Here is a 26,520-nt window from a genome sequence, read left to right as displayed (position 1 = left end):
TTTTTAAAATTCACTTTCTTATAAATCGACTTAATTTGAATAACTTTTAGAGTTCACAATTTTATAATTAAAAACAGAAAGTTAGATGTATTGATTGCTTTGAGCATCCTCTAGTTTAGGATGAAGTCCACCACAACTTTGGTGACATCCTCCCCCAATATAATCCAAAAAGTGTTGGAAGAACAAAACCTAAAAGCCATTCGGTCCCGGGGCTTTGTCCACTTCCAGGGCTTTAACAGCGAACTTAACCTCGACTTGCCTTTGTGAAAGATAGCTGGGCTAAGAAGGATTTGGTTGTCAACATCAGTTATCAAGCGAAGGATAATTTCTAGCCGTCTTGCTAATTGACTTTCTTTTACATGTCAAGGACATCAAAATTGCATCTCACGACAAAGTTCGGAGGAGCTCCTAAGGTTGAAACCACCTCATTACAAACTATAGAGATATTTCTTTTAAAATTTAAAAAATAATATTAGAATTCCCTTTACAAGATACACTATATACAAGACTTGAAATTCATTTGTTTTTTTCAAGGCTCATATGATGAATTTGAGGATGTCTAGCACCAGAACTGCAATCTCCTAATGAGATTTTGGGTGTACCTTTTACATTTGATCATAAATCGCCTCCTACGCTAACCCTTTCGCTTCCTAATTACACATGAAAAGAAGCCAAGTACTGTATTGCCTCGAACCATTTGTTACAGAGTAATATATTTACTGGGGTTTTTTTATTTGGAGAAAGTTTATATAAAGTTGCAACTTTAAAACATAGAATTACAGATGCACCTCAAAATCTATCGGAAAAAGTTGTTTTAATGTTTTAAAAAACCTCTAATTAATCATCTTGATGTCGAGATGTATGAATGTAGACAAAAAAAAAAAAGATTTTGAATCCCACAAATAGTGCATCTTGCAATACATTATCTAGACCGTCCATTTTCAATATTTTCATATTTTTATAGATCTACTTGATTTTAAACCATTTTAGGAGTTTAAAATTTTATAACTAGATATGAAAATAGATAATCCTATGAATTTTGAGATAATCCTATGAATTTTTTGTACCCAAATTATCTGTTATGATCAAATTTGTAGGTGCGCCTTAATTGGATTGTTTAAGGTTGCAACCTTATAAAAACCACACCCATTTTTTTTATGTTTTTTGATTTTTTGAGGGGGTGGGGGAGAGAGAGGTAGGGGATGGTTTGCTAATTATTCATGAAAAGAAGCGTTGTATTGTCACATTTAAAAACCATTCACATAAACTGTTTACTACGGTTTGGATGTGACATCGAAAGGAGCTGCACTCCTGAACTTGAGGTTGCACCACAGGCCAGCTTTGGTATGGATGGTGGCCCCCGTGACCAGCTCTACTTGATCCGGAGGATCCCTCAGCTCCACATTAAACTTGCGCAACAGCATGGCCAGCGCAACTGTCGATTCCATGAGTGCGAACTGATCCCCCACACATTTGCGGGGTCCCCCACCAAAAGGGAGGAAAGCGAAATCTGCCACAATCTGATGACCATGCAAATCCATTATAGTCTCTCTCTCTCTCTCTCTCTCTCTCTCTCTCTACATCAAATAATAGTTCGGTTGCTGACCTCATTGGAGTACAGGGCTCCTGGGCTTCGGCTGGGGTCGAAACCAGCCCATCCTTCAATTCCTTCACCTTTCCGGGGTCCTAAGAATCTTTCTGGTTCAAATTCATGTGGCTGCTCCCAAAAATAGGGAGATCTGTGAAGGTTGTATACCTAGAGAGGAAGATGGGAGAATCATATGTGTGGGATTTGGAGAAATACATTAATGAAAACAGAGATGACAGGGATTGTTCCCATAACGTAAGGATCCCAGAGAAATACACCTAAGAAGGAGCAACTTAGGTGCATGAAGAAAACCGGAAAACAAAAATAGAAATGAAAGGAAACAACTTCTGCATGTTTAGAGGGTAGTGCATCAAGTTACTGCAATGCATAAGAAAAAGAAGGAACCTGAATTATGTTGTCAGAAGTCTCATCTAAACACTCACTTTGTCCTTAACAAGATGAGTTCTCAGATTCTCGTTATAGAAATGCATCATTAATGTTTCCAACATCTACATACAATATAAAATAGACCACGGATGAAAGTCACCCAATGAAATGTGGACAGGATAATTGAACATATTCACTACACTCGAACACAACAGGCACAAGCAAAATCATTGGGAGCCAATAAAGAGCAAACTTGGTTCTCAGGTATGGAGAGAAGTCTCCTTAATAGGCTGCACCACATACCGTTGGCCATAACATTCTGCAATGACATGGGCTTTATATGTCTTCAGTAAAACATTAGAGTGGGTTTAACCTACACAATATAACCCACAACAGTCCTCCCACAAGGTAGATGAATGAACTGCAGGTCCCATTACGAAGGGTGGAGAAATTTTAATTGTGTTTGACCATATCTCTACATTATAGAATCATAAAGAGCCAGGGTAAATTTGACAGATCTAGATTAATGTTTTGAAGAAGGAACTAACATGGATAAGGATTTTGTAACTCAGGCTTGACAGTGGAGTGTTCAACAATGCCCAAAGTCATCCAAACAATATTTGTTTTGAGTTTTGTAGTTTGCTTCCACTCACCCCGGCACATAGTTAAGGGAACCTTGTGGGTAGGGTGACGATCCCACTACGGAACCTCGATCCAACGGTTCTTGTAAGGGATCTTGTAAGAAGCCCGGTTTTTCATTTTGGGATCTCACTCCCAACATAAGGAGACCACGTTCCATCTATAAGTGAAACCAGTTCCCTTTTGAAATAGATCCCCGCTCCCATCAACCATGGACCAAGGTTTTGGTGGATTAAAATCTCAGATTCCATGTTTGTGGTATCTATTTTCATTAACAGATAATACCAGGTTAGAGATTGCCATTGTCCCAAGTTCCCATTCTTTAGGAATCATAAATTCCATGATAGTAAAATCCAGTCCGTTTTTCGCATAGCACAAAGTTTCATTATTTTAGATTCTTAATTTGAACTAGGCATGGTCTAGAGTGACCCATTGTTTTATTAAGTCCTATTGTGTAAGCTATCCCTCTTAGTTGTGAAAATATATATTTCATTTAAAATCTTATATTTATGAAGTCCTATTGTTTTAGATTCTTAAATCACAATGATGAATCCTCTTAATTGTGAGATGAGAATATATGCTTCATTTCAATCTTTAAAAAGCTTCTTGTACATCAGAGAGAGAGAGAGAGACAATAGTTCATCTTGTCCTCTTGTCCCTTTGGAGAGTCAGCCTTTGAGAAACAATGGAAGCAGTGGAGACTTTATTCGAAGAAGATGATCCTTGAGTGGTAGGATTCTGGGTTACTGGGGACTCCGAGGGAATAGTACATGCCAAATTTGTGTCATGGCCTTAAGATTAGTGGGAGGGATAGGCCTTGGTAATGGAGCACTTTGATGAGCCTCATCATAAGCATCAAGGCAATCGCCTAATGCTTCTAATGCCTCAACATTATCCTCAAGGTGATCATTATCAGGATGAAAATCCCATCCTTTGTCCTTCTCTGTATAGTTTGATTGCAGTTTAATTAACAACCTGTCATTGTAGTGAACATAAACCAATAACTTGAAGCATTAAGCATTTGACTTGTTCCGTTTAACACTGTGAATATAAGTACCTCAGCACCTCTCTGCACATGACGAGCTGAAACTCTGAGACAACACCTTAATAACTAGTGAATATAATTCAAGAACCCCATCAACATATCGATCCCACCACGAAACAACTGACATTGTTCCTCTGTCGGAAATAGATGCCAGGATTAAGAAAACTCCTTTATTACTAACAAAATCACTAATGTGCTGTCGTATTCTACCCCACTCATTCTCATCAAGGTACTACCTCTCAAGCACAGCAAGATAAGACGCCGATACTTCTTTATCGTCGTGCGACTTTAGCCTCTTCTCCCCACAAAGAGTTGGCATAGTTAACCACTCTTGAGAGTGATACTCAGGACTTAAAATATATGCCAAACATAGTTAAGAATCTCGATATTAGAACAAGAGGAACCCTGTTCTATGACATACTTAAACCTCGATTCTTTAACCAAGGGAACTCGTACTAGCTCTACTTAACCTCATTTTCATGTATAGTGGCGTGTAGATTCCTGCTAGTCAAAACATCGAACCAATTGACATGGGCTCTCGCTCCCATAAGCTTAAAGATCTTGTTCCTTGTCTTGTTCATTGTACAGACGCCGATCCTAACCCCAAGGAGCTTCGACTATGGGACAATTCGGCGAATCTCGAACCAATCCTGCTCCCATCTCCAACAACTATGCCACGACATCCATTGAAAAATTTTAAAAATAAAAATGTGTTTTTATATGAGCAAATCATTGTATAAGACTATGCCTTGAGAGGTGAATGGGATAGATATTTTTTATAACAGCTGGATAGGGGAATGGACAGCCAACTCCAAACGTCCTCATATTCATATAAATCATCTACAATATAGTTTACAAAAAATCATACATAAGTAACAATTACTGACACCTTGGCCTTCAAAAGTCTATCCTTACTTGGTCAGGTCTTATGTAAATTTATCTCAAATCTGTTTATTGGCCCTAACAAATTTTGTAACCACTTGTTTATATTTGATTTTCTCTCTTACGAACTGTTGATTTATCAATTTTGGGTCTTTCCATGTAGTACTGGATTCACAGAGATGGCTATTACATTTTATTATCACAACATACAATGATAATAGACAATTTGGGACCAAGAACCATAGCAAGACTTCTTATGCAAGTGATTTCAGAGGTGAATGCTTCCATTGTCATATATACTCAGCCTCCACACTTGATCTTGCCACTGTCCTTTGCTTCTTGCTGCACCAAGATGCCAAATTCTTGCCCATAAACCCACAATAACCTATGACTGATCTTCTAGTACTCGGGTCCCAGCTCAGTCGGCATCTGAGAAGGCTAGAATCTTATGATTCATGTCCACTGGATTATTTTGGAGCTAAAGCAGCCCATCATTCATAGTGCTCTTTATGTATCTCGATATCCTCTTGGCAGCATCGAAATGATCTCTTGGACTACGCATATTGGCTCACCTGATTTACCACATAAGCTATATCACGTTATGTGAAAGTGAGAATGGAAAGCACCAACTATACATACTCTCCTTGGTTTGAAATAGAACCCCAAAACTTTCACCATCTCCCAATCTTTTATTCGAAATGGCACATGTAGAGGCTGGTTTTGCATTTAACATTTTGGTCCTTTTCGAAAGGTCTATAGCATATTTGCACTGCCTAAGTAGCATCGTATTTTTCTTTGTTAAAACTTGTATGCCCATGAAGAATTCTAGATTTCCCAGATCCTTCATTTGAAATGCATCAAAAAGATCCTTTTTGATGTGATTCATCTTCTTCAATGACATAACTATGAGCACAATGTCATCTCCATAGAGTAGTAGAGTGGATACATCTTCTCCAACATTCTGAATAAATAAAGATTGGCCCACTGGAGTTCCCAAACAATATTCCCTATTTACTTTACAGAAGCTATCAAACCAAGCTCGTGATGCTTGCTTCAACCATATATTGTCCGATTTAATTTGAACACCTTGAGTTTTGGATCTCCATCATTATATCCCACTGGTTGTTCTATATATACTTCTTTCAAATCCCCATGTAGAAATGTATTATTAACATCCATCTCAAAAATTCTCCTAGTCATGGGCTAGTGCAAGGGATCACTCTAGTACAACTCACATGGAGACAACAAATGATCAAGTCCCTCACACCAATTACATCGACATCTCCATGCCTCAAACATTTTAAGTTAAATATTAATGGGTCTTCCCTTTAGAACCCAGGGAATACAGGTCGTGGGGGAGTCATCAGAAGCGACGATGGTTCTTTCTTTGTTGCTTTTGTCATTCCCCTTGGTATCACATCAAATAATTATGCAGAATTCTATGTCCTGCAAGCAGGAGTTGATTTGGCTATCCAGATGGAATGTTTCCCCTTACAGATTAAAAGTGAATCCTCACTTCTTGTTCAGGTCATTTATGGTAGCTGCAAATCTCCATGGATGCTCCATACAATAGCTGCTAATTGCCAATATAGACTTGCAAATTGTTCATGGTCGATTTGTCATGTCTACCGCGAGCCTAACATGGTAGCCGACGTACTTACTAAAAAGGCTACAATCTCTTCAGCAGCAATCATTTGGGGATCTAGGCCTCCAAACTTTATTTCTCTTCCTTTACTTCATGATGTTGCACAACTGGCCTATGATAGGGTTGTAAAATAGTGAGTTGTAATTTGTTTCTTTCTATTAATGAAAAACGGGTATGGGGCCTTCTCCCCCACCGATTTACCTGAAAAAAAAAAAAATTACTGTTAGTAGTGAGTTAGCAATTTTTTAAACCATTAGTATTTTTCGAATGGGAATAGCATTAGTAGGAATGGAACCGAGACCGGTAGTTGAGTCATAAGCGGTGCTACCACCTTGACCTCAACCCATCTAATAGTGCCCATTTTTACCACTAGACTAAAAGTTTCATCATAGCCCAGCCTATACTCTTGATTATATCCCTTGGCAACTAGCCTTGCTTTGCATTACTCAATGGAACTATCTGCCCTATACTTTATTATATACACCCAATTTGAGCCCACAACATTTTTCCCTTTTGGCCTTGGGGCTAAATATCACCCGTGTTCTAATTCCATTTAGTGATTGAATTTCTTCATTCAGTGTCTCTATCCATCGTGTATTCTTTTCTGCGATTCATACAAATCTAGCTCGTGCTCTTTTAGAATTTCTGTCAAGAAACGTTAATGTTCAATAGAAAGAGAATCATAACTTACCCACTTTTCTATTGGATGCTGAGTGCAAGCTACTTTTGAGTTGATTTCGGTCTCCAACATCTAAAGATTGTGAATTACTGCATTCTTAATTTACTGCTCTTGAAGGGTCATATTACGTCATCTTCCATGAGTTTATACTTCTTGGTGCACATTTTCTATGCTTGGATTATCCTTCATGGGCTGCTCCGAGTGTTTTCTTCTTTGACAAGACTATTAACTCTTTATCATGCTTTTCATGTGCGACACTTCATATTCTTCAAATGAATGACTTTTAGTAGATGCTAGTCATCGTGTAATATGCTTAAATCTATCTGGGTGTTTTTGGGCAGCATCCTGAATGCTTCAAATTTTGGAAGCATTGGAGGAGAATACATTCGTTTTTCCTGAAAAGTCCCATGGCGAGAAATTAACATTGTCTTAGAAAATCTGTGGGGTGAGAGATTAATTAGAGCAATCCATTCCAAAATCAGCAATCATGAGTTTTAGTTAAATGATTAGGAACTTTATCCCCTTACATTTTGACCCAATCCAAGTCCTATTTAAAATATAAATCCAATCAAATTTAAACCACATTTAAATACCATCTAGATAAAAATTATCTAGATCTCTAGATCTCCTAGGAAACCAAATCTTATTATATTTCCCATCTTAATTTACATTTTAAAAACAAAATGTGACATGTTTAAACAAATATAACATACCTTAGATGAAACTAAGTCACAAAAGGAAATGCTCAAGAGATTATTGTGCTCTTAGATTATAAATTTTGATCATTATCTAGAAAAATAAAATAAGCATGATTGAAAGATTGAACAAGAACTTTGAATATCACTATATTGAAAGATTGAACAAGAACTTGGAATGTCACTATACTAGAGATCTTTCATTCTTGCAAATAATAATGATTGACCACTACAGACATTATGTATTGGTCAACACTCAATTCATGGATTCTATTTACATAATGATGTTTGGTAAAATATAAGATCAATATTTTAGCTTAAGCCTTAATTCCTTCTTCAAAATTCATTTGGTTTGAAAAGTAACTCTAGTAACTATAACTTATTAGAAGTCTTGAATTCCATGTAAACAACATATGCATAGGAAATAAATGTGTGACATGTAAATTCTTTATCCTAATAGCAGAAATTAAAAAAGAAAAAGAAAAAGAAACACAACCTCATTATAGAACAATGCAAACGCGGAATAATATACTCACGGAAATAAAGATATCAGTTCCAGCTGGGATCGCATATCCATCTTTATCTCCTTTAAATCCTCCTACAAAAAGTCAAATTGCACGTTTGGTGTCTTCCTATACCACAAAACATAAATGTGAAAGTGATGACTGAACCTTTTGACTATCCCAAGCAATCGTTCAGTTTCTCTTTTTGAAACAAACATTTTCACATGGTTTCAACACGTCGAATCCAATATAACAACAGACATATACGACGTCACGAACAACGTAAATTATCAAGATGTTATTTTGACTCCATATATTTTGAAAATTTTTGGGGTAACATTCCAATCTGGTATCAACTACAATTCTTGTCAGCATGCAGTTCAATTTCCTTGGATTTCATTTTATCCCTGACAAAAGGTAAACTACCCCATTGTGCCTTCTTTTCTAGTGAAAACTTGAGTTCAAATTTGAAGCAATGTTAATGGCAGCATGATTTTCAAAGATGTATATAGGAATATGAATATGATGCTCAATCGTCGTAAATGAGATCCAAATCAACTTGTCTCACATGTTGCCTCATGTTCAAGTTTTCGACTCATTTGGTTCTTGCTTTTCCAAGTCAACAAGTTTCCTCTGAATGAAAATACAAAATCCAGTAGTACTATCTCCTAAAGGTTCAATCAGCATTTGAGAAAGCAGATATCTCAATCCCTCTTGCATTCGTGTGGTTCTCAACAAATACTACTCACTTTGATATATGTACTTAGATTGTTGCCACTTTGCTTTAGTACCTTGGGGTGTTGCGACGATTTGCATCCATTCCACTGGACATTCTTTCTAGTAGAACTTATTTTGCTTATCTATGTGTAGGTATGTGATGGCTACATATTCTTTTATTAACCTAAATAAATTTCTGCAAATCCGGAATGTAAGAACAAAGTAGTAGGGGAGATTCACTTCCAGAATTTTCACATGTGAAGAGAATTGTTGGATGAACTAGATACTAATAATACAAGCATCATGAACTCCATACTTGATGTAGGAAAAAATTATTCTAATTAATATATAAATTTTAATTTTAGTTTTAAGGTCCGTTTCAAGGGATTTTAATTTTTTTAGGGATTCTAGGCTTACTATTCACTGGTTACGATTCATAGGACTACTCGTATGTACTGTTCATATATACTTTCTAAGTGTTACTATTCACAGGGTTATTTCTTAAATTTTACTATTGTTTAGGGCTATTTTAGAGTCTTAATTATGTACTTTGGTCTCAATTATGTACTATTGTTTAGGGCTATTTTAGAGTCTTCATTATGTACTTGCGTCTCAATTATGTACTATTGTTTAGGGCTATTTTAGAGTCTTAATTATGTACTTGTTTAGGGCTATTTTAGAGTCTTAATTATGTACTTGTTTAGGGCTATTTTAGAGTCTTCATTATGTTCATTGCACAATGGCCTCGACAGAACTATAATTTTGAAGAAGAAAAAAAAGGATCCAACCTTCAATTGGATTCAATATGATTTGAATCAATAGAAGGTCTTATCTTCGATAGTGCTCCTATCTTTGATAGTGATCCTATTTTTGATAAAGAACCAAGTAATATCTTGATGGTCATCCAATTTTTCATGAGCCATTGGACGAAGTTGAAAAATTTGGAGAACTTATCTATGATAAGGATCAAGATGAAGATGTTTTGGAAGATGATCTTGCTTGCGAAGAATATGGAGAGAAGGTAGCAGGGGAACTGATAAAAACATGGCCTTTGAAGATCTCAAGGATAGTGAAGAGGTGGAGCATTCTAGAGATTTAGAGCATTGGAATCAGAGTAGCACAGTGGAAATGTGGTTGAGTCATAAACTGCAAATTGTGACCTTGATTTTAGAGCGCAATGAAATAAATGTCAAGAGAGCCCCTTGAGGATAGGAAATTGCGTTAGATATTTCCTCCACAATTTTCAATGGGAGTTCAAGAATAGTCGAATTTGATAAATTTTCATACTATATATATATATATATATATATATATATATATATATATAGATCTATATCATAATCCATTTGTTGAGGAATTCTTTTTACCACAAATAATATTTGAGCCAACAAAGAAGAAGGTTGAAGAAGGCGATTTCGAAATATATCTTAGCGCATTTCAAAACTCGAGGGCAAGTTTTTTTCAACCAGGGAAGAATAATAATGGATGAAATTATTATAATTCTTAATTTTTGTTTAATATCAAAACATGTATATTTTAATTTTAGTTTTAAGGTCTTTCTAGGGTTTGTAAAAGGTTTAGGGATTCTAAGGTTTTTTCGTATGTTTTATTTACTATTCAGTGGTTACTATTCATAGGTATTGTTCATGGGTTACTATTTATAGGGGTATTTATGAAATTTTAGTATTCTTTTGGGGTTTGTTTATTTGATGAAAGTTAACTTTTATATTGCTGTACCGTGTTATAATACATAAAGGAAAGAGAACCGAGAGAACCCACAGGTCGGGTCTCTCGGTCAAAACCTGCCTGGTTACAAAAGAAATACTTGTGTGTTACAAAAAATGGGGCTAATAGAGTTGCCCAATTACAAAATCTATAGATGTGTGTAGCTAAGTGCCTAAACGCCCTCTGTGGTCCAGAGCAAAAAAGGAGATGGACTGGGTGAGGTCTTCAGCATGGTCTCTAGCTTCATCTTTTACAAGAAGATCGGCGAACAAGTTGGACGTCCGCCAAGTATGCTTTCATAAGATGTTCATATCCCTGCATATGTTAGCAATATCATAAAAAAATCGAGGAGAGGTACCAAGGGTGTGGTGAGGTGCCTGCTGCCCAAGAGATGATATTTTGGGCATCTCCTTCCACCAATAGTTGTGAGCCCCAAGAAAGGTTAAAATTTTTAAGACCCATGAGAAGAGCCATGGCTTCAGCATATTGGGAGTCTTCATGGCCCAAGTGTTCAGAATAAGTGAAGAGGATATTGCGATGATGGTCACGGAAAACACCTCCGGCTCCAGCAAGGCCAAGGTTCCCCAGCGAACAACCATCGAAATTGAGCTTAATGGCACCTTCTGGAGAAGGCAGCCAGTTGTTGGGTCTTTGAAGCTTCTGTGGCTGGAGATATAGGATGTTCCATTGGCTGAGAATGGTGTTGGCAGAAATCCTCAAGAAGGCCTTGTGGTTAGAGGCCCAGAAAGTTACTAAGGTAGTAACCTTATGGAAGAGCGCCGAAGCTAAGTTTTTGTGACCTTGGAAGATCCTTGCGTTCCTTTCTAACCAAATGACCCAAATAGTTGTTGCGACGGTAGCCTTCCACATACTCTGCCTGCCTTTAGCCAATGACAGGCATAGGAGGATGCGATTAGAGCCCTGACTGAGAGTGGAGTGACCCATTGAAGGCGGAACAACTGTAGAACTTGGCTCCACAGGTCAAAAGCTAGACTACAGTGAATGAAAAGGCGTGGATTCCATTCCTCCTCACTCATGCACATTGTGCATCTATTGGGGATCGGAATTCCTCTCTTTTGAAGCTGGTCAACTGTGAGAGCCCATTGGGAAGTGGCAATCCAATTGAAAGTCCGTACTTTTGGAGGCGCTATGGTGGACCAGACCTTAGAAAGGGACAAAAATAGGGCTAAGTAGGAAAGTGGGGGGTTGAATGAGTCTTTTGAAGAATGAGGCCACTGAGAATGTACCGAATGGAGTAAAGGTCCAGACAAGAGAGTCCCTCCCAAGTGGAGCTAGGAAGTAAGGGTGCAAAGCTGCCGAGAGTGAAAGGAAGAGTCTAGTTTCCTCTTCAGTGAGGTTTCTTCTGAAAGTGGGGTTCCAGCCTCTTCGGCCCCCTGAAAGGACCATTTCTTCTGCTATGGTTGAGTCTTGATTAGAGGTAAGATGATAAAGGGATGGGAAGAGGTCCGTTAGAGGAGTGTGTCCAACCCAAGGGTTGGACCAAAAACGCACTCTTGTACCTTTTCTAGGATGAAATCAAATGGTTTGTTTGAACAATGAGAGAGAAGAGGCAAAGGACTTCCATGCTCCTGAGGCCCTACTCAAGAAATCCTTTCAAGCACCCACATATGTTCTAGGTTCCTGTATTTGCTGTGAATAACCTAAGCCCATAGAGAATTAGTCTGAGTGGCTAAGTGCCACCACCATTTCCCTAGTAGAGCGAGGTTATGTTTTCTTAGGTCCTTGATTCTAAGCCCTCCTTGAGACTTGGGTAGTCGGACTTTCTCCCAAGAGATAAGGTGATGTCTGGTTTTTTCAGCCTGTCCAGACCAGAGGAACTTCCTCATAAACTGGTCCAGACGATTGGCCACTGAGGCTGGCATGTGGAAGATAGACATTAAGTACACCGGAGCATTAGCCAGTGTTGCTTTGACCAGCTTAGTATGGCCAGCTAGGGAGAGGTATCTCCCTTTCCAACCTGCCAGACGCCTGTCGACTCTGTCTATGACTTGGGACCACAATCTCTTTTTGGGCTTTCCCAATCCCAATGGTATACCCAGGTTGGTGGTGGGGAAATCCTTCACTTTATAATCCCAATTTGGGACGAGTGCGTTGATTTCGTCATTTGTAAGTCCCACCCCCATCATCTTCGATTTATCCATATTGACCTTGAAGCTTGTGGCAGTCTCGAAGCATTTGAGGAAGAGTCTCGAAGCATTTGAGGAAAAGCCTCAAATTTTCAATTTCTTCTGGGGAGGCGTCTAAGAATACCAAGTTGTCATCTGCGTATTGCAGATGAGGCACCTTTGGGCCTTGTGGGCTGCATTTAAAGGCAGTGAGGAGGCCTTATTAGTACATTCGAGAGATTGAGAGGCTAAAGACTTCTGCAGCTATCGCATAAAGAAATGGGGACAGAGGGTCCCCTTGGCGAAGCCTCCTCGAGGAAGGAAAGAACCCTTTAGGCGTTCCGTTATATGCTCTCATAAAGAATAGGATTTTCCTAGTTTTCCATGTTGTGAGACAAGGTCAAGGATCCGTGTGCTATTGATGAAGGAGACCTGGAATAGGGTGTATCAAGTCCTAAAGGGCATGGCATTTCTTAAAAAAATGGTCTACCCAGTGCCTAGGCAAAGGCTGCCTCGTCTAGGCCTAGGTGGGCCTTCCTGGACGGAAGTCCTTAGGGCATAAAAATAGTAGATCTTTTTTTTTCTTGTGGGACCATTTAGGGTCATTTTGGCCAGTGAAAGTGGGTACTCCAACCCCTCATAGTAAGGGGAGAAAAAAATCTTCCTATGCTTTAGAAATGCCCAAAACTGATGGATTATGAGATATTTAAGGAACAATAAAATTTTGAGAAGTTCATAGAAACCATCTGAAACCGTACCACATCTCATTCTAATCAATTCTAAGGTCCAAATGAGGTTCTTAAAAGACTCTTGGGAAAATTTTGAGCTTGTTAAACAACCGAAAAAAAGACGACAAAACAACCAACATATTGAATAATTTAAGATCGCCTCTTTCCTTTCACTTGTATGGCATTTTTGTACATCATCATTTTGTATTGGTCATTTGGTCTCATTGTAAACTAGGAGTCTATAAGTATGACTGTGAACTATGGACTACAAAGTATGGTGGATGGACATTAAAGAAGCAAAATTTTCAGTGATTTGAACATGTCAATATTTACACACATATATTTGTATAAAAAAGTTAGTTTTATATATATATATATATATATATATATACATATATATGCACATTTAACACATATAGAGGCATATACCTGTGTTTGGATAGCACACCTGCCTAGACGCTGGGCATTGGAGAACCCCGTGGGCGCCTAGGAACCGCTCAACGATTGTTGAAACCTTGCTAAGGGAGTAATCTTTGGTAAGGCAATTTGGTATTCTAATGGTTCCATGTTTCTTGATTCAATCTCATGTCTTATATTAGTCTGAATGTAAGAATTGTAATGGCATGCAAGTGAAATCCTAGATTGTATTAGGGTTTATTTCTGTAAATTAATGTTGTATTTTTCGACACAGGTAAGTGTTCCAGCCAGTATGAATAAAACAAACGTGAGAAAAATTCTCAACGATATATATTCTTGCCTAGATCACATTGTCCACCTTTTATGTGAATTTCAACATGCCAATGTATAAATGTATGATCTCCTTTGTTCGATGGTTTTCCTTTGGGTTCCTTATATTACAACTTTCCTCAGTCACCTAGCAGATTCAAGGAAACTCAAATTTTTTTACAAATCCCTTTGTCATGCACAGTTAACAAAATGTATTCATACCCGGTAAAGTATCAAGTCGCAGTGTGCGTCTAATAAGTAGGGGTGGTTGAGGGAACAAGCGAAGAGTCTCTGCAATAATAAGCCGAATATACCTGACAATATGAAAATATATGCACGCGTCAAACTTTATCTATCTATTTATCTATATAGGGATTGTCTACAAAGAAAACATTACCTTCTATACAAGGAGGTCACAATCATTCTTATTTTTTATATTTCAAAACGGTTAGTTGTAAGAATGTCACTGATTAGACACAAAGTTTAAACAAATTTCTCGAACTTCGTGACTCACCTCAAGCTATCCAATTTGACATCTAATGAGTGGGAATAGTTATGATCTCCTTGTAGAAAAGGTAAATGGCCTCTTTGTATACAATCCCATATATATATATATATATATATATATGGGAAAAGATTCTGTAAGCCCACTAGCCGATGGAATAGTATAAACCCGACGACCCATATTGAATCTAGGCCGATCTGATGGTAACAATTGTATTTCAATTAATCTTTTTTTTTTTTACAAATCCAAATTACTTGAAATTTAGAGCATCCACTCTTCACATCAAGGCGCACCTAACAAAAATATAAAAAAATTATTGAAAAAAAACTAAATTGAACAAAATACCCCTGTAACTTTTTAGGGTATTTTAGTCAATTTATTTTTTGTAAATTAGTTTTTTAATATTTTTATTAGCTTCACCTAATTTTCAAGCGTAGACGCTAAAAATTTCAAATGAATTGGATTTGTAAAAAAACTTCAAATTTAAATATAAAATGTAGTCATGACCTTTAGATCGACCCAAATTCAATCTGGGCCATTGGGCATTTACTGTAGTTCTCAGGTAGGGCTGACCTCGTAAGAAGATGCAATAGAAGTATTATGAATATGCAATAGAACCCAGAGAAGAAAAAAGGTATCTGACTTGATTGGAAAAGAGAGAATCTAAATTTTTATAACAAGTAATGATGGATTTTTATAACAAGTAATGATGGATTATATACGATTTGACCATGGTGTGCTTGGGTACAATGCAGTCCTACTAATGCAATATCCATGCAATACATCTCCTATTTCCATGCATAGCTACAATATAATATATTCTATTGTCTTCTAATAATATTCCTAAAGAGTATGCTCACCAGGTGCACGACATTCTTATAGAGAACATTTTCAAGATCATCAAAAAATCATTCAGTTTCATAGAAGAATAAAATTTATTTCATTCGCACATTCCTAAATGTTCACCTTTTTATCATCATCCTTCGAAATTTTTAGAAATTCTAGTCAAATTTGGTTGAAGTGTGCCAAAAGCATGAAGTAACTCTGGGAACTTTCAATTTATGGGACCAATAAAAGATCATGCTTTGGCAAGTTAAGAGAGTTAATGAAGATCTGTTGAATAATGCCTTTGAGCATTATCAAATCCCAAAGCATTTGAAACACCACAAAATTGAAAGGGTATGTAATTTGATAAAAGGTGACCCAACAATCACATACTGGATATGAACATGGATTTACTTTTGGAGAATGGTATGTAGAACACACTGTTCAGCGAGTACAATTCAAGGTTTAGTTGGATCGCCTCATCATCATCAAAGCCTTTTCGCAACTAATTGGGGTAGGCTATACAAATCCTGGTCAGCCATTATATTCTATCAAGCATTATACCCTCAGTGAGGCCATAAATCCTCATATATTTTTTCACTACTTCCAACCATGTCCTTTTGGGACTACCCCTTGTTCTTTTTAACTGTCCGTTTTAACTAACTTCCACCTCCTAATATGTGTTGTACTGGATCTACGCGGCACATAGCCAACCCACCTAAGTCCACTTTCTTTCATCTTATCACCAATTGGTGCCACACCTAACTCTCTCAAAAAAATTTATTTCGAATTTTATCCCTTCTTATCTTGCCACTCATCCATCTCAATATCCTCCATAAAACAAAGCCGGTCTCACAGTTGTCCTACAAAACTTGCCAAGAACATGGAAACCATGAGTTTTTAAACACAAGGAACCAAAAACACCATAAGAATAGTTTTGAAAGTAAAGCAGTAAGTTAGGGGCATAAATCGAACAATTAAGTCTACATGTTTAGCACACATTATAAGCTCACACAAGAGCATTTTCTATAATTTGATCATTAAAGATAATAATATTTACTACGTAACTGATCCTAGAAAGGATCATGTCATTTCTATCTCTCATTCTCATGTAACTCCCTCCCTCTCTCTCTCTCTCTCTCTCTCTCTCTCTCTCTCTCACACACACACACACACACGCACACACACCCCTATCTCTCTTTCCTCTAATCTCTCTCTATTTCTCCTCCTCCTTCCAGCAGTGGCTGTTTAGAGTAGAAGTACATCAAATATCTTTCAACTTGGTATTAGAGCAAGGTTAGATTGAAGAAGTGAGAGTTGGGTGGTAAAATACAGGCCAATAACTATTGCTTTCAGCAATATGTCCGGACAATGGAAATTCAGTAAAGAATAAATCCTTAAAAGGCTACTTTATGAAGATCATGGTGAAGTGGTTGTTGAAAGAAGTGTTATTTTTTGGGGCGAAAAAGTGTTATTTTCAAGGGTTCATTCTTAGATCTGATTTCTTCGGTGAAAAGTACACATTTTTTAGGGTTCCACCCAACAAGAGAAAAAGGGGAAAATTAGAGTTTTTTCATGAACCATTGATTAGGTTTTTCCTTATGAAAAGCCTGATGTTTGATGTGGATCAAATAGCATTACAGTTATGGTACATTTGAAATTGGTGGCTATAAGTGTAAAATTGATTGGCTCATGCACTTTGTGGTGCTTTTTGTGCTCATGATGAAAAGTGTTTAGAAAGAAATCTGTGGGTGTATCCAGATTTCAACAACACTATGATTTGTTTTTCTTGTGCCTTAATAAGGAACAACGTCACAATAAACATCAAGTATGGAATACTCTAGACACCAAATCACTACGGTTAAAATTTATGGTACAAACTATCTAGAATGAGCCCGATCTATTAGGTTATTTCTTGGAGGCAGGAAAAAAATCAGGTTATATTGACAGTCATATAGGGAAAACCTATGTAAAGAAGCGCTCTTATGCTATTGGGAAGCTGACGAGATAATTATTATGAATTAGATCTTGAACTATATATAACCAAATTTGAGACGCACATTTATGAATTATAATACTTCAAAGGAGGTATGGATGCAGCAGCTCAGGCCTATTCCCAAAAGGAGTAAACAGCAAAAATATAGTTGGAAGGTTTCTAGGATGAGCTGAATCACTACCAACCCATAGACTGCTCCCATTGGGAAAAAGAGCATAGAGAAAATTGACTGGAGACTACGAAATGAAATCACATAACATTCATTGATAACAAAATTCACTAGTCTTTTTTAGTTGGCTGTGGGAGTGGTTAGACACAAGTTTTCCAACACAATGACATCTACTCTGACACACACCTAATAAGGTTTTCTGTACTGAGCATAAACCGCAGACTACGAAATGAAATCGCATAACATTCACTGATAAGCAAATTGACTTGTTTATTTTAGTCGGTTGTGGGAGTGGTGAGACAAGTTTTCGAACACAATGATATCTACTATGTCACACATCTAATACGGTTTTCTGGGATGAGCATAAACCCAAACGAGAATTCGCTAGTCACATCAAATGCCTCCATATACAGTATTTGCCCTCATGATTCAATACGCTAAATTTCTTATTATGCTTCCATTTCCTCAAAGCAGAAGGCTTTAATTACATAAAAAGCTTCAGACTGAACAGATGTAGAATTTCCAAGATGTAACCAATACCAGTCATGTGTCGAACGGTCAGAATGACTTACTCTAACTTCTTAATAGATTCAATAGTGATCTCAGTTGATCCAAGAACTTTATCAATCTCTGCTTGGGCTTTCTTCATTTCTGAGGGATGCTACATTGAAGTAAACCAGATCTTATCAGTATAAAAGCAGCACCACAAGATACTATTCAGTAAGTCCGCCCTTCATTAGAGTAAACAAAATGAACATGAAAGTTATCCATAATAGATTCCAAGAAATATCATACAAAGGGTGCAATTGATTACATACTTGAGCAAGTAGAAAAACGGCCCATGTAAGAACTGCTGCTGTTGTTTCATGTCCAGCTATAAGCATAGTCATGAGATCATCTCTAAGCTGTTAACGAATATTTCAAGGAAAATACATTCAACATACTAATAATATCCCAGAAAAAAAAAGCTGAAAAGCAACGACAAAACAAGTTGAAAAGTGAAAACAAGGCTACACTTTATTTTGTGTGTGTTTCTTTTTAGGAATTGGCGACATTTTATAATTACATAGGAAATAGATTTACAAAAACCCATGAGATTCGTGCATGGGCATCCCACGGACCAGGTGCTCTAAAACTGTACAATCAAAAACTCGACTATCAAGATAAATAAAGGAAAGATTAGGGACGTAGTCTGGAGATGAAGAAAGAGGGGGGGAACAGCAGAGAGAGAATGTCGAGAGGGAGATGTAAAGTAGGAATGTGGAGTAAGGGGTAAAGAAGATTCCTTGGAGAGAGAGAAAGAGTGTAACAAAGCAAAGAGAGAGAGCAAAGCGGAGATGAAAAGAAAAAAGAAAGCAGACACAAAAAGAATACATGAAGGAAGGTCAAAGGAAAAAAGAAAGGAAGGCATTCCACAAACCGGGGCTCTATCCAAAAAACGGTTACAGGGTGGCTGTACTGAAGCATGTGCAAGTGTAGCCAGTTTTAGGCGATGTGTGTATTTTTCTTTTAAGAAGATCCAATGTATTACTATCTTTTCTTACCTGCTGATCATCAACATCCTCTCCCCTCATGTCAACAAAGAACCTGAGCAAACTTGCGTCCTGCGAAGATATCCAAAAAAAAGTCGCTATAGATTCATAGTATATCCTACATTAAAACTATTTGTCTATTTTCTGATACAACAATTTTGAAAATTGCAGAGAAGGCCACAGACCTTTAATGTTGAGTAATCTCTTTGTTGAAGTTTCTCAACATCAGTTTCCTACAATTATGCAAAAGAAACCAAGTTAAGGCATTCCAGAACATATATTATTCACTTCTGAGAATCTCATCTCAGAAGAAATCACTGCTTAAAGGATAGACCGATAGAGCACAATAACCTAAGATTTCTTCAAAACTAACTGACCACATCACCAATGAAATAATGCCTTACTCAACAATACTACATTCTTTCTTTCTCAGCCCAGAGAAACCTGTTCGCTTATCTGATGTAAACATTCATTATGCTTTTCCATACTAATCAAGATGACATAATACTATAGTATAAAAATCATGGTTGTTGGCGAAGGTGCTTTTATCCTGATTCTAGAACAAAGGAAAATTTAGCAATACCAAAGCAAAGGTATCCTATTCCAAACCACTCTTGGCACATATCAAATCATTGTTAACCCAACAACGATGTCTTGCCATGTTGGCTTCATTCAAGTGAGGAGTTTGAGAGATTCATTTCTTACTTATGAAGGACGATAGAAGTTAACTTCTCTGGAAATATGAGTGTTATATAAAGCATATTATGCGATTTGAAAACTCTCTAAATACAAAGGTTGCATCAACCAAATGTAAGCGAAACTGGTGGCAATTTAAAATTGAAATCACTAAAAGGAAATAACAAACAAACTGAAATATGAAAAGACTTCTATATGACAGAAGTTAGAGGCAAACTGTGGAAGAGCTCTCAGGAGCCAGAAAAGTTACATAGTGGCAAGACTTTGATGTTCTTATAAACAGGAGGTTGGGAATTTGAAGGACTTAAAACAACAAAAATTTGGATGATAGACAAAAACCAAAAATTTGGATGATAGACAAAAACCTCACTTCCAACTTATGTTACTGCCTACAATACATAGGTGGAGATTTTGTCTTCAACATTACCCTTTTAAACTCATTACTGATGATTTGCTGTTTTCCACCACCACATGCCTCTCTGTCTGCTCCAATTCTATTTATACATCCAAATATGTCCCCTTCAACAGAATTTCATGAATCATGAAAGAATGTTGTTAAGGATATAATAAATGATGTGCAAGGGCAAACATGTAAATAGGCATCCATATTTTGCCTTAGTTATTTTATGTTCATAAGACATAAGTGACATTTGCAATTGGCATAATTGTAATCGTACATTGTTTGTCTTGGACGATCCATCGTTCATGCACCCATTCTCCTCCTCTACTTGTGCATGTCTTCTTTCCTTCATGAATAATTTTCATGGTATCAAAACATTAGTTGGAGATCAATCCAAAAGGTTTTAGTTGAACTGTGCTACTGATTCTATTTCCTTCCCTTCTTGAATACCAAACACTACTTTTTTTTTTCCTTCTCGATTCTAATTCTCTCTTCTCCCTTTAATATCAGTTCTAAATCCTATTCTCCTTCCTTTATACTAATTTCTTTCTTATCTCCAATTTTATTATTTACAATCCCTAACCTCTCTTATATCATCTCAATTTCTTTCCACTTTTAATCAATATTATTCCACCTTATTCATTATCTCGAATTCGAATCTCAAACTTCCTTTATGCCTCGGATCTATTAGCGCTAATTCCACCCTTTGATTATCTGAAATCAATATATGGACTTAAACAGTCTCCTAGAACAAGGTTTAAAAAATTCAGTGAGGCTCTGCTGAAATTTGGGTTCATAAGGAGTAAAGTTAATCATACACTTTTTATAAAGACGGATATTGCTGGAATTAGTCCCCCTGTTGTGTATGTTTATTATATTGTTGTGACAAGGAATAATGTGAAGGGCACTGAAGATCTTAAATCTTATTTAAGCAAGGTGTTTGATATGAAAGATTTAAGACCCTTTAAGTATTTTTTGGGAATTGAAGTGGCGAGATCAAAGAAAGTAATAGTCATCTCCTAGAGAAAATATGTGTTGAATATCCCAACAAAGAAAATATGCGTAGCATATTCCAGAGAAAATATGTCTTGCATATCCCAGAGAAAGTATTTTTTGGGAATTGAAGTGGTGAGACCAAAGAAAGGGATAGTCGTCTCCAAGAGAAAATAGGTGTTTGATATTCCAAAAAAGGGGGATGTTGGGATCCAAAACTGCGAATACTCTATAAAGTCAATCATAATATTCATGGAGAAAGGGGAGAGCTAATCAAAAGATCTTAATCAGTATCAAGGAATAGTGGGCAAGCTTATATATCTCACAATCACTCGACTAGATATTTCTTATGCAGTTAGTGTGGTCAGCCAATTTATGCATGCACCACGTAACCGAACCTTGATGTGGTTAGAATATTAAGATGTCTCAAGTCTCCATCAGGGAAAGGGATATTTTTCTCCAATCAAGGACAACTTGATGTTGCAGTTTACACAAATGCTGATTGGGCTAATTGCCAAACTGAGAGAAGATCTACAACTGGCTATTGTACCTTCGTGTTGGGAAACCTGGTTCAAAAGCAAGAAGCAAAATGGTAGCAAGATCAAGTGCTGAAATAGAATACAGAGCAATGGCTCATAACACACGCGAAGTAATGTGGATTAAAAGTGTTCTTTTTTATTTAGGTGTTAGAGTTAACCTTTCCATGACTCTATCTTGTGACAATGAAGCAATCATTCATATTGCAGAATATCTTGTTTTTCTTGAAAGGACTAAACACATTGAAGTAGATTGTCACTTTATTAGAGAGAACGTTGTTGCCAAGTTCAAACTCCTCATGTGAAGTCTAAAGATCAACTTATAGATATCTTCATCAAAGTTATTGGACGGGACAGATTACTTGATATCACAAGCAAGCTGGGCATGATTGATATCCATGCACCAGCTTGAGGGGCAGTGTTGAAATAAAAGGAATAAGCTTTATTGTATTTGATGGACAGAACTGTCATTTATCTTTTGTTTAGTCCTACTTTTCCATATGTTTCAAAATAGGGGCAATATTGTCCATAAGTTACTTCATGTTATAAGAGGGGTAGAGGTCATAAGTGACCCCTAAGCCACTCACTTTCCCTTTATATCTCTCACAACTCTCTCCCTCTCTATCTTTATTTTCTTTCCACTCTTTCTCTCTAGATCCTACCAACTGTTTTCTTTTCTACTTTAATTTCAACTCTATGCACCATCTTGAGAGAGAGTGTCGCTAATCATGTTCTATAACAACCCAGTCGGAAGATAAAATATCAACAAGAATCTATGAGTCACAGTATACGCACCTGCCTTGTTTCTTTTGCATTGCAAATGAGCTCATCGAGACAATCATTGATAACTTTGAGGTCACTATGGAACTTCCGCTGACGTGGAACTATCCATCTTGCAAAAGGAAACTTCCAATAAGGAACATAGAAAGTGGAGCGATGTTCAGCTTCAAACAAAGTACCATAGACTGCCTGAAAATCACAAGATTCCCATGACATTCTAAAAACCATAAGCATTTGCACTAACAACAAAATTGCAAGGTACTTAAGTCAATGAGAGAAATCTCAATAAACAAAAAACAATTTCAAATGCATCCTAGACATGCTAATCCATTCATTTTATATAATTATACCCAAGCCGAACCATGTAAAATCAAAACAACAATGCAAGCAGGCAGAATTATCGAGATAAAAAACCCAATCACTTGTGTGATGAATATTTCATTACACCACCCTATATACGTAGTTTTGAATTTAGGCGTGGTACCAATAAGCGATAAAATGGGAGAGGGTAGACTTAAGTGGGATGGCAATGTGTAGCACGACCAAGTACAGTACTTGTTAGGAGGTGCGCGTTAGTTCAAGTGGAAGGACTGAAAAGGACAAGGGGTAGGCACAAAAGGACGTGGTTGGAAGTAGTCTAAAAAGATACGGGGACTTAGGGCCTCAGTGAGGATGTGGCCTTTAATAGAGCAGAATTGAGAACTACGACTCATGTAGCTGACCCCAATTAATTGAGAAAAGGCTAAAACGATGATGATGATATACATAATTTTAGGTCCTCAATCTAAATAGGTATTTTATATGACGGACTAAGTTCTCTCAAAATGAATTCAACAAGTCAGCTTTTAATGTCACGTGTTTCATATGAAACAATTGATGAAGCTCAATATATGGTGCAAGCAACCCATTAAGCAGGTTATAAAATTTAAGAAATGAATTTATAATACAACTGTAAACACCTTGATGATTGGTGATTCTTTTGTGACAGAGCCAAAGTCATAGTTGAAGACACCCAACCCAATAATGTCGAGAGCCAAGCTAGAAAACTCTGCTTCGAGATCCACCTTTAGATGCCCTTCAGGAGAATTTTCCATTTGATACATATTTTCCAGCTTCATCACCATGCTCTCTGAACATTTACTAAAAACCTTGACCATAGCTTCTAAAAACAATGCATGAAACCCAGGCACAATAGCTGAAACCAATGCAGAATAAAGGACAAGCATCAGATAAATGCGCACCCCAACACATATAACATCAGAATACTCCGAAAAATGAATAAAAAGAATATAAAGGAAAACAAGCACATTCAAAAATTTACAATTATCAATTCTAACTTCTACTAATCTTAGAGAACTTCCCACATTGGCAGAACATGAGCCATAACAGTTAGAAAGAAATGGCAGATAAAATACATGGAGATAATAGAATAATAGCGTGGACAATTTACTAACCGGGATTCATCTCATATAAACCACCAGTTAATTCTTGTTAAACAAACTCCAAGGATTATTCACAGTATACTCTACCAGATTTATCTCTCTGTTTCCCGTTTGCTCAAGTATGTAAAAGCAGCGATAAACAGTTACTCCTTGTGCTGTATGTTGTATCTCATTTCTTTTCTGTTCGTTATATAAGGATAGGACCCTTGTGCTGTGTGTTGTATCTCATTTCTTTTCAGTTTGTTATATCAAATCTAGTGATGCCAACACGGCGTGCCTCACTCATAGCCTGCTAAATCCTCTCAAAGCGCTTTTCTACTTTAGTGATCCATTTGAAAGAACCCTTCTTCAAACAATCAATGAGTGGTGTTATGGTGGTGTTGAATCCTCTAACGAACCATCGGTAAAAATTGGCCAGCCCATGGAAACTGCACACATCATAGAATGATATAGAGATGAGCCATTCTCTTAATGTTGTGACATTTTGCTCATCCATCTTGATTCCCTCAGCAGAAACCACAAAACATAAGAAAATCAAACTGCCGGTCATAAATTCACAGTTCTTCAAATATGCACATAACTGATTGTCTTGCTCGGACACCAAGAACGTGGTATAATACTGTGCTATAGTATCATCTTTACTGATTGTCTTGCCTTGATATTAAATTGAAGATAAAGGAGAGAAGAAAACAATTTGGTAGGATTTAGAGAGAGAACGAGAGGAAAGAAAATAAATATGATGAAGAAGAAGGCAGAGAGAGATACAGAGGCAAAGTGAGTGGCTTAGAGGTCACTTGTGATCTCTACCTCTCTTACAACAGTTAGTCAGGATTCATGATGGGTTTTACAAAATTTTACATTAGCTGCCTACTTAACACAACCATGCCCTTTACCTAGCCACAGGATGGGTTAAAGGAAAGTTTAAGGTCATCACCATTCTTAGATCATCTTATAACATTAAGAAATAAACCTAACTATAACTTATGAACAATACTGCCCTGATTTAGACACTTAAGACAAATAAGGACTAAACAAAAATAAATGGCAGTTTTGTCCATCAAATCCAATAAAGCTTATTCCTTTTATTTTCAAAACAGGAGCTGTGACCCACAGTAATTCGCAGGGGCTCCTGATTGGCACCTAAAAGCTGGCTAATAAAAAATGGAGTAAAGGCCTAATATGTGGATTACAAGTTCCCCTTGAGAGCAAGTCACATGCACGTATCACTATAATGCAAGGGAGAATCTCTTTATGTACATACACATGTCTCTCTTTGAAGGTTGCTTCCCAGAATACAGCTATCATATGCATATGCCATACGGAAGTTTGTTGAGGAATTAGCTCTTGCTCTCACAGGCCCACATCGCACAAAGGAATCCTGGTGGCTTCTGGGCCTACAAACATTGTCCCTAGGCATCTTTTCGACTTCAACAAGGATTGACCATCTAGAAACCCTCAATGGTAGCTCCTATGCTTAGGGAAAAGGGTTTGAACATGACCCAAGCCATAGAGCGCCTAACCCTAGGCCAATCAACTAGAACAACATACACTAATCAAGTGCATATCATTATTTTTTTATTTTTACATGCACTCATGGGCTTTAAAGGCCACAAACCTCAAACCGTGTTGCATGGACTCCATAACCGTGGGGTCCACGTGACACCTAGCAATACTCATGTAGCGCACATTGTCTATTGAAAGAATGGCTCACATGGCGTCCAAACATACCCAATAATTTCCTCAAAAAAATATTTCCATAAAAAGACTAATGTTATTCCAAAAATAAGCTAAGTTGGGAACAACATTAATTCCCAGAAATAGCCTTCTTCAATTTAACGATTCTAAAACAATTACAAATAATTGAGGTGATTAATTTTAGAAAATAAAACCTATTTTAATTTTCTCCAAAAACCCCTGAAAAGCCTTCAAAAGTATCATTAAAATAGTAGCAGACCAAGGGATAATTATGTAACTAGGCACTCCCTACATAACTCTATAATTACAATCATGAACCTCAAAACAACCTAACAAACCCATGACCTACATGTCTAAAATGAAGGGGCTATTGATTGGCCAATCAAAGGTTGCCAAGGCATGGATGAACTACAAATTACCACAAATGTGTCTCCCCAAGGAGAAGCACAACCTTCGCAGACAAGCATCATCTCAGTGTGGGGAATCCGCTAAAAAAACCATATGAACACGTAAGCCCATAAACCTATCCTAGGTTCGTCTATGCTAAGATAATACCCACCACTTCACTAAAACCGACTTCAACAAGGTACTCATAAACCCTTTCTGGCAATCTATGCAAGAACTCAAGCCTCCAACTCAAACGAACAAGTCCACTAATTGGAACCAAAACCTAGCCGTAGATCAAGGTGAGGGTGATAGAACCTTCTCGACTACCCATAGAGCCTAATTGCAAATGGCACTCATTCCAAAGCTCCTCTATGTCCCACAAAGCCCAGTCTAAATCACGGAGTCTTACTCACATAGCATGTTTCATCCATGGAGCCAAATACTCCTTCACAGACCACATTCCACTCCACTCAATAACG

The 26,520-nt window shown here is 37.2% G+C and overlaps 1 protein-coding gene across 50 annotated transcripts in view; it reads right to left on the bottom strand.

Annotated features, from left to right (window-relative positions):
- Positions 1-1,214: 1,214 nt before the first annotated feature.
- LOC18431767 (cytochrome P450 97B2, chloroplastic) overlaps positions 1,215-26,520 on the bottom strand; it is a 44,030-nt gene continuing 18,724 nt past the window's right edge. For 24 of the 50 annotated variants that reach the window (XM_020665686.2, XM_088866388.1, XM_088866390.1 and 21 more), the window contains 11 exons: positions 23,477-23,712; positions 22,533-22,706; positions 20,486-20,554; positions 19,298-19,345; positions 19,125-19,184; positions 18,399-18,485; positions 18,153-18,241; positions 14,308-14,399; positions 8,097-8,158; positions 1,607-1,756; positions 1,215-1,520 (listed from right to left, as the gene is read on the bottom strand). In XM_020665686.2, the coding sequence (XP_020521345.1) occupies positions 1,275-1,520; positions 1,607-1,756; positions 8,097-8,158; positions 14,308-14,399; positions 18,153-18,241; positions 18,399-18,485; positions 19,125-19,184; positions 19,298-19,345; positions 20,486-20,554; positions 22,533-22,706; positions 23,477-23,712 (1,313 nt within the window). In that variant the 3' untranslated portion in view covers positions 1,215-1,274. Of the gene's footprint in view, positions 1,521-1,606; positions 1,757-8,096; positions 8,159-14,307; positions 14,400-17,884; positions 18,242-18,398; positions 18,486-19,124; positions 19,185-19,297; positions 19,346-20,485; positions 20,555-22,532; positions 22,707-23,476; positions 23,713-26,520 lie in introns of those variants that run through there. The other 26 variants (XM_088866389.1, XM_088866391.1, XM_088866392.1 and 23 more) reach the window with 5 other exon arrangements.

This window comes from Amborella trichopoda, chromosome 5 (assembly GCF_054954075.1).
Source record: "Amborella trichopoda isolate Santa Cruz 75 chromosome 5, AtrichopodaSantaCruz75HAP2 v2.0, whole genome shotgun sequence".
Classification (NCBI taxonomy): domain Eukaryota; kingdom Viridiplantae; phylum Streptophyta; class Magnoliopsida; order Amborellales; family Amborellaceae; genus Amborella; species Amborella trichopoda.
Note: the sequence above shows the minus strand (reverse complement) of the source record. Positions and strands in the feature narration are given on the sequence as shown.